This window comes from Bacillus rossius, chromosome 12 (assembly GCF_032445375.1).
Source record: "Bacillus rossius redtenbacheri isolate Brsri chromosome 12, Brsri_v3, whole genome shotgun sequence".
Classification (NCBI taxonomy): domain Eukaryota; kingdom Metazoa; phylum Arthropoda; class Insecta; order Phasmatodea; family Bacillidae; genus Bacillus; species Bacillus rossius.
In genome coordinates, this window is record NC_086339.1 from 40,556,537 (window position 1) to 40,566,003 (window position 9,467).

The following is a 9,467-nucleotide window of genomic DNA, read 5'->3' on the forward strand; positions in this document are numbered from 1 at the left end:
AACATCCAAAATTTTATTAGTTTTATTAGAGGCCTTATTTTGAATTCAATAGTTTTATTTATTTTTCTGGACTCGCAACCACAATCTTGTGGATTTATCCGTCCAGGCTGGAGCAAAGAGTTGATCAGATCAATGAACGTAACTGACTATATGCCTTTGAAAAGTGTGGGTTTCAATTTATATAGGACGATTCATTCTATAATTTAAAATTTCTTAATGTTTTAATCAAGCTGTTAAGTATAATATATTTTAAAATAATAAATCATTGTTAAAAACGGATATAAAAATTTTTGTATATTATCAGTGACATTATAAAAAAAACTCAGTGCTACAACACTTAAGATGCAAGTATATATATGTTTTTCAATTTCTGATATTAAATAAGAAAAGAATATTTTTACATGTGTTTAGGGAAATTTAAAAAAAAATATTTAAAATTGTAAACGGATATGTGAGTACAATAAACATTGTAAATAATCGTGCCCCAAAAAAACAAAAATTAAAAAAAAATCACTCATGACAATATATTTAAAGTTCGTTACTACTAAAACGTAAAAAATAAAAAATTAAAATTAATTAACTTATTTTATTTACCAAACATAACACATCTAATAAAGAAAAATAATGAAACTACAAGATATAATAGGTATTACAGTGTTACATAAATTGAATTTATGAATTTAAAAAACACATTAATTTGAAATTAAAATCCAGGGTTATTTCCATGTCCTGGCTGTTGTTGTCCTGGCTGTTGTTGTCCTGGCTGTTGTTGTCCTGGCTGTTGATGTCCTGGCTGTTGATGTCCTGGCTGTTGTTGACCTGGCTGTTGATGTCCTGGCTGTTGTTGGCCGGGCTGTTGTTGTCCTGGCTGTTGTTGTCCTGGCTGTTGCTGTCCAGGCTGTTGTTGTCCTGGCTGTTGTTGTCCTGGCTGTTGTTGTCCTGGCTGTTGCTGTCCTGGCTGTTGTTGTCCTGGCTGTTGTTGTCCTGGCTGCTGTTGTCCTGGCTGTTGTTGTCCTGGCTGTTGTTGTCCAGGGTGTTGTTGTCCTGGGTTTTGTTGACCTGGGTTCTGTTGTCCTGGATTTTGGTGTCCTGGGTTTTGCTGTCCTACATTTTGTCTTGCACTCGGTCCGTGGCCTTGTCCTGGGTTATTTCCATGACCTGGGTTTTGGTGTCCTGGCTGTTGTTGTCCTGGTTGTTGTTGTCCTGGCTGTTGCTGGCCTGGCTGTTGTTGTCCGGGCTGTTGTTGTCCAGGCTGTTGTTGACCTGGTTGTTGTTGTCCTGGCTGTTGTTGTCCTGGCTGTTGTTGTCCTGGCTGTTGTTGTCCTGGCTGTTGTTGTCCTGGCTGTTGTTGTCCTGGCTGTTGTTGTCCTGGCTGCTGTTGTCCAGGCTGTTGCTGTCCTGGGTTTTGTTGACCTGGGTTCTGTTGTCCTGGATTTTGGTGTCCTGGGTTTTGCTGCCCTACATTTTGTCTTGCACTCGGTCCGTGGCCTTGTCCTGGGTTATTTCCATGACCTGGGTTTTGGTGTCCTGGCTGTTGTTGTCCTGGCTGTTGCTGGCCTGGCTGTTGCTGGCCTGGCTGTTGTTGTCCTGGCTGTTGCTGGCCTGGCTGTTGTTGTCCTGGCTGCTGTTGTCCGGGCTGTTGTTGACCTGGCTGTTGTTGTCCTGGCTGTTGCTGTCCTGGCTGTTGTTGTCCTGGCTGTTGTTGTCCTGGCTGATGTTGTCCTGGCTGTTGTTGTCCAGGCTGTTGTTGTCCTGGCTGTTGTTGTCCTGGGTTTTGTTGACCTGGGTTCTGTTGTCCTGGATTTTGGTGTCCTGGGTTTTGCTGCCCTACAATTTGTCTTGCACTCGGTCCGTGGCCTTGTCCTGGGTTATTTCCATGACCTGGGTTTTGGTGTCCTGGCTGTTGTTGTCCGGGCTGTTGTTGTCCGGGCTGTTGTTGTCCAGGCTGTTGTTGACCTGGTTGTTGTTGTCCTGGCTGTTGTTGTCCTGGCTGTTGTTGTCCTGGCTGTTGTTGACCTGGCTGTTGTTGTCCTGGCTGTTGCTGTCCTGGCTGTTGTCCTGGCTGTTGTTGTCCTGGCTGTTGTTGTCCTGGCTGCTGTTGTCCTGGCTGTTGTTGTCCAGGCTGTTGTTGTCCTGGCTGTTGTTGTCCTGGATTTTGTTGACCTGGGTGCTGTTGTCCTGGATTTTGGTGTCCTGGGTTTTGCTGTCCTACATTTTGTCTTGCACTCGGTCCATGACCTTGTCCTGGGTTATTTCCATGACCTGGGTTTTGGTGTCCTGGCTGTTGTTGTCCTGGCTGTTGCTGGCCTGGCTGCTGTTGTCCGGGCTGTTGTTGTCCTGGCTGTTGCTGGCCTGGCTGCTGTTGTCCTGGCTGTTGTTGTCCTGGCTGCTGTTGTCCTGGCTGTTGTTGACCTGGCTGCTGTTGTCCTGGCTGCTGTTGTCCGGGCTGTTGTTGTCCTGGCTGTTGTTGTCCTGGCTGCTGTTGTCCTGGCTGTTGTTGTCCTGGCTGTTGTTGTCCGGGATGTTGTTGTCCTGGGTTTTGTTGACCTGGGTTCTGTTGTCCTGGATTTTGGTGTCCTGGGTTTTGCTGTCCTACATTTTGTCTTGCACTCGGTCCGTGGCCCTGTCCTGGGTTATTTCCATGACCTGGGTTTTGGTGTCCTGGCTGTTGTTGTCCTGGCTGTTGTTGTCCGGGTTGCTGCTGGCCTGGCTGTTGTTGTCCAGGCTGTTGTTGTCCAGGATGTTGTTGTCCAGGCTGTTGTTGTCCTGGCAGTTGCTGGCCTGGCTGTTGCTGGCCGGGCTGTTGTTGTCCTGGGTGTTGCTGTCCTGGTTGTTGTTGTCCAGGTTGTTGTTGTCCCGGTTGTTGTTGCCCTGGCTGTTGTTGTCCGGGCTGTTGTTGTCCTGGCTGTTGCTGGCCGGGCTGTTGTTGTCCTGGATGTTGTTGTCCTGGATTTTGTTGTTTAATCTGTGTTTGTGCACCTACTGGTATATGCCAACTCTGAACACACTGGAGACACAGCGTGACAGCTAGAGTTACTGCTATAACCTTCATGTTTATTCCTGAAACATATTACAATTTCTTGTTAATTTTTGGAATCATTATTCAAAACTCATTTTTTACATATCAATATGAGTCCACTGGTAAAATTTGAATTATTAAATTATTATTAATGTCGTGTTTTTAGCCTTAATTTTAATAAATGTATTTTGTTGTGATGTATGCACTTTATAATGTTTGATTCTTTTTGAATTATCAAACCGCAATTATAAGTATATAAAAGTTTATGTTTTATTGTCATTCGGTTAAATAATGTTTAATATCACAAAGAATAGATATTTAATTGTGTGTATATGAGAGTAATTCAAATACATATATTTAATTATGTATTACATATATTGAAACTATATTTAGATTGTGTATGGGAATATATATTTTTTCTTTTGAAATGATATGTTAACAGGAAATTTCGTCTTATTTCAAATTACAAGTGTGCAAAATTCATAAAGACTTACAAAATTATTTACCAAGTGATGGTTTTGTACAATATTATTAGTTTTAAAAACCTTATGCAGATAGTGATATTGCTTAATCCAATTTCACAAGTAGATTTAGAGAGTATTGGTCATGTATGTAAGATTTTATCAAAAGGTACCAAAATTCTGCTTTAAGGGATTGGAAAAGGAGATGGGTTTGTTTTTATAACTCTCTTGTTGAGAGTGATTGGCACCATTTTTTTTTAAACAGATGTGCACAGTTATTTTAATTATCCTTTTTTCGTCAGTTGGGCAAAATTTCATCATAAAGTAGGTATATAATTCCGTTGAAAGGGGGGAATGGGAATGTACTAATGTAGCCCGAAAAATGCCTCTGGTTTAGAAGGTCACTTAAAATTGTATTAATTTTTAAATAAAACTATATATTAGTAATAAATAACAAGCTAGTACACAAACAAGCATAAAAAAATCTCTTCATGTGCATTATATATTCACATAGTCCTAATCAATCACTTCGATTGAAATACCATATTAATTTTATATAAGGAAAACGTATTGTTATGTGCCCACGAAGTGAAAAATACTCAAACCATAGGCAGAGGTATGTTTTAAATTGTATTATAATAATTAGTAAAATAACTACATAAGTAATATTATAATTTTGTGAAAGTATAATGCGTAAATTCAATATAAGTTAAAAATATAAAATATAAATTGTGTCACCGCTTAGCGTGATTTAATCGTAAGAACTAAGTCTGCAACCACTTTCTTAACCGCTTACTTTTGAATTATTTTTTTTTTTGGGTGGTAGGGGGGAGTGATGTACTATGGGAAGCGTCAGTTACATTCAGCACAAACTCACAGTTATGTCTTACGGACTCGAACCCTAAACACTTAGCTACGCAACCCGACTTGCGTTAGATTGCGCTACGGAGGTGGATGCCAGGCAGTAAATATGACACATGAATAATGTGAAAAAATATTGGATAAACAATGTTTTGATCCCAGAATTAAAACGTATTTCAAAAATTGTGATTTTTTTTTTGTGACTACAAAAGATCATAAAATTGATTCCAGAAAGGTTTGCTATCGAAGGATTTATTCGGTAAACCGATACGCTTTCTACGTCCCCGATGTTCACGAAAAGAAATAAATATAGGTTAATGCCGCCACACGCGGTCAGCTTATTGGACCCAAGCGCATTAGATTTCATGATGTTAAACTTCAATTCGTGATGCGCTCTCATATCAGCGCATTTCCGTTGCATACTAAAATTTCACCGTCAACGCGACTAAAAGTATAACTTTAATAATATACAAATATAAGGAAATAATTTTGAGGCTAGTTTTATTTTAAAAATGATTAGTTTCCTGGTAAATATAAGTAGCACTTTGAATGATTTTTAATGATTCTTTTGAATTTACATAATTGAAAATAAATTGTAAAATAAATGTTCATGATTGAATGTAATTTTAAACTGGGATTCAAGGCATAATAATTTGTTTGTTCCTTAATCCATAACAATTTTTTTAACAGGCAATGTTAAATTTCGTCGGAAATTTTGAATAAACTATGTTATCTTAGTAAATTCTAATTGAATACTGTTTTGAAACGTAATAACTATAGAGAAGATTCCATTTAATTAAGTTAATTTAATATATTTTCTAAATTATTAAAAGGAGATTTATGTAAGTTTATAAGTTATAATTGTTTAAGTAAAATATTATCTTTGAAATAATATTCTGGATTTTCTTCGGATATTTTTGTTATTATATCTTCAAGTGTGTAAGCGCAATGAAAACTTTTGGGAGTTGAATTCATGGCATCTTGTATAAAACTATGGTTCAGTCATCACGATATTGGCTTCCCGTAGTTTTCCTAAAGAACCTATTTCCAACGCATCTACACCTTCTTTGCTGTGAGTTCATTGTTTAACACACATCCTTAAACAATTGTTACTTTTTAAGTTAGTATTTTAATAAATTCATCAAAACAATATAATAATTGTATTCTCAAAAACATTGAAAAAAATTCAAAAGTTTAAAGTATACAATAAGGACATTTTGCCGGAGGGTAAGACAAATGGTTGCTACGATTAGGTAAGAAAAAATTAAAGATAAAATCCTAAAAAGGAAAAAAAATGTTTAAGCGAAACTGATTATAATGTATGATAAAGTTTTAAATTATTATTTTTTTAATATTTATTCTTAATAGATTTTTCTTTGCCGCATAAATTAAATATAATATAGGTATAACGTGAATACAAAATACTCTCTATTAATTAATAATTTCTGAATGATAGGTGTAAAGTTTCTTTTTTAAATAAAGATTTTACAGAGCAAATATTTTTCGGTATAGTGACTAAATGTTTGTGTTAAAACGAACTTTTTGCACTATTACGTTATTTATTTAACTAAATATATTTCCAGTTCTTTGTGTTCCATAAATAATATGAAACATTTGACAAATACATAAAAAAAATTATGTATTCTGGCAATTCTGACTGAAATTATTGTTGTTTAATCGTGAGCTCTGATTTTCGGCATGTTACTTGCTTAGCGACGGGTATATTGAAAATTTTTCTTAGAAATTTAGTTTTTTTAATTTTTTTTATTAGGACTTATAAACTTACCGAACTTAAAGAGGATATTGTTGTACTTATGCCATTATAGCTATAAAGCCATATAAGATATTTACCGTTACACGTGTACAGTCTAACACAATAAATATCGTTATTTTTTCTGTAGGCCAGGAGTGCAATACCAAATCAAAATTCTCTATTACGAAGAGATCCATTTTTGGCCTGGCAAAATAATTAAAGCCATCTAGCCAATAAAACATCCAGTTCACACACCATTTTGAGCTATTAAAACTACATATAAATTAAAATCATCTATTTATTTTTTAAGAATTCAAACCCTGAAACAGAATTCCTCAATATAATTTCATACAAAATATCTCTAATGTTATATACTGACGCTTTAAAATATGTGGTTCTTATAATAAGTAGAAATACATTATAAAAAATCATCATAAACGTTCAATATATCTATAACAAGACGAAATAGTAAATTATAGCTTAAAAATATAAAGCAAGTATCCCTGTAAGTAATTCAGAAACAGTATTATTACAATGAAATGTGACTTACCGCTATTGAAACTCAAAGACGACTAACTGAAGAAGATGTCCAACATGCCTTGAATGGAGTCTTATATAGGAGGAGAAACGACAAAACACTTAACCTTTGTTCTTTAACAAAATCAATTATTTTCCCACGGGAATACCGAAAGTCTGATAAAAAAAACTCACGATAAACTAACCGAAAGAAGTGGCGTGATAACATTATTAATTCTATTTCTATGAGTGACAAATACATTTTTTTTCATGTGATAATTTTTTTTATTTCCTGGGAGAATCCAGATGCAGATAACGCAAATAAAAAATGCATACCTGGGTTTGAGACAAACATGCACAAAGATATTTATTATTTTAAAATATGTCTTTAACATATATTATATATTATATATTCATTGCTGTTTTTAAGCCGGGTCACAGGGAGGTCAATAGAGTCGAAAATGCACGTGCAAGTAAGGGTAGTTGATGCAGTATCAGCCGTAGTTTTCAGTAACTTTTCATTTTAGATTTTTTTCTGAGCGAATAAGGAAAACAGTGGAAAATAAAAATCAGTAACAGAAACAAGGTCTAACAGAAAGTTAATCAAAAGTACGTTCTCACTCGGCGTTTCGTTCATTTTGTAACTTATGGTATATAATGAAACAGAATTTTTAACTTAACATAGACGTGTTCAGTATTTACAGGTTAACGAATAAAATTGTTATTTTAAGTGTAAATGTTAGTAGTAGGGTAAAGTCACCTAGTGGCAGACACCTAAAGTTTTCAGAAAAATAAAATAAAAACTACTTCGAGTAATGTAACTTTATTTACGAACTACTTAAGTCAACAAAGATTAAAATTAAAATAAATGAACGAAAATGCAACTTCTGCATAAATATATTTAGGAAATTAAAATAAAAATTGATTTAAAAAAATGCAAACACTACAAGTGGCACCTAGTATCGGACGCACTAAACATCGAACCCCAAGAGCCAGAAAATTTCAAAACATCCAGCATCGATCGCATATGTAGGCATCTGCACATTAAGGAATGTCTGCGCATGTCTCATGAGCCCACTCATTGAAGCTGGAGAACTGTATCAAGTCTTCGTCGTGGTACTCTGAGCACACTACGCAAGTAGTTCTTCCTATCTCAGATATTTGCAGTTTCCCCTAAAGAAAATACATCCTGGTTGCTTACCAGAAAATCTGTGAATTCCTTTAATTTTTCATCTGTTAGATTATTTCGGCATCGCCTTAGTAGATGTTATATATTTGGGTTCAGTGGTTGCGCGTCAAGTCTAATAGGCGAGGAAGACTCACACTGGCCTACCCAAGAGACTGGTTCACAGCTAGCTATTGGGTCTCCCTGTTCAAGAACACATGTTGGAGAATCGAGGTTGGCCAACCTGACTGGTACAACCTCGCCGAACCTTGCAATGCTTTGGACGACCAGGAGCTTCTTCAATCCTAATGTCATATCTGTCTCAATCAGGTAGCTCATGTTGCCTCTTGGGTCACCCATAATCCTAGATGCTATTATCAGCTTATGGTTTTCTGGAATTGAAACAGATTCCCTAACTACCACTTGCATTACAGGAACTTCCAATTGGTCAGGGGTAAACAAGGTCACCTCTTCATCTTTAATATGCAGTACCTGTCCTTCCGTGTCAATAACGAATCCGTATCGATTCATGATGTACACTCCTAGAATTACCTCATCGGTAATATCAGCAACAAGAAAGCTCTGTGTGAATGTCTAAGTTCCAATCCTTACCTCCAAATCCAGCTGTCAATGCACAGGTGAAGATTCTCTGGTGGCTGTTTTGAGTCTCTATGGGATGGGTGTTCGATGCAGATTTTCCCTACTAACAACGTCTGTGCGAAATATAGATGCCCTGGGTCCACAGTTAGTTAACATTGTCTACCATTGATCCATCCATTAAGCAACAAACTGTCACCGCCTCTACGAAGTAAGGATACAGAAACAGCCCTAAGGCTACCATTTTCTGTAGAGCTGGCATGAACCCCTCACAAAATATGCTGCTCCTTTCTTAGTAATTCTTCCTTTTTCTCTTCCTGCTGCTATGTCTTCCTTCATGTCAGGTAGTTCCACTGGATGTGTCCAGTTTCATTTCAGACAAATCATGTGTGCGTCGTCCTGCTCTTCTGATCTGGTTACCTGGAGTGTCATGCAGCAGCTTCTTCAATGCTCTGATAAAATCTACTTCATTAGTGATGTTTCTAGAATTTGTTCCATTGTAGGGCTCCCGTTTAGCTCTCCTTGTCCTGATGCTTTTGGTTTTTGAGTAAATGCATGCTACCTATACTTCCCGAGCACATACCAAGGCTTCGCAGATCTTCTTGTGTCGGGCCAAACGAATAGTTTGCTGAACCCCCGCATCTTTGAGTCCGTCTATAAACGCACTAGTGGCTAGCTGCTGGCGGAACTACGTTGGTGCCTCTGGGTAGGCGAGGTGCACGAGTCGCTTAACGTTGGCTTCAAACTCTTGGAGGGTTTCAGAAGATCTATGTTGGCGTGTCTTCGGTGCTGTTCTATACTAATCGTCCATGTGTCGGTCGCCATGCCTCAGATCAAGGGCTTCTATTAAAATTCCATATTATTTCTGGTCTGGAACTGGTATGATCTGTAGCAGCTCCAGTGGAGATCCTCGCAGGACAGAGACGGGTGTCGTTACCTTATATTCTTCGTCCCAACCATTTACTTCTGCAGTTGCCTCGAGCTGTCTTCTATACACTGTCCACGAAGACTGACCATCGAAGGTGGGTGGCTTGAATTTTGTGTGTTACTCTTCCAGTTTGCAGCAAATTTTGCTTCCTTAATCATCCGACGGCA

General features: G+C 37.3%; 1 protein-coding gene across 1 annotated transcript; it reads right to left on the reverse strand.

Annotated features, from left to right (window-relative positions):
* Positions 1-571: 571 nt before the first annotated feature.
* On the reverse strand, positions 572-8,135 carry LOC134537968 (GATA zinc finger domain-containing protein 14-like). The gene is made up of 7 exons (XM_063378986.1): positions 8,020-8,135; positions 2,647-2,965; positions 2,263-2,592; positions 1,882-2,208; positions 1,513-1,827; positions 1,159-1,458; positions 572-1,104 (listed from the first exon to the last, which is right to left on the reverse strand). Exons 1-7 carry the CDS (start codon positions 8,133-8,135, stop codon positions 673-675), a joined length of 2,139 nt encoding a protein of 712 aa, XP_063235056.1. The 3' UTR covers positions 572-672.
* Between the last annotated feature and the right edge of the window lie 1,332 nt (positions 8,136-9,467).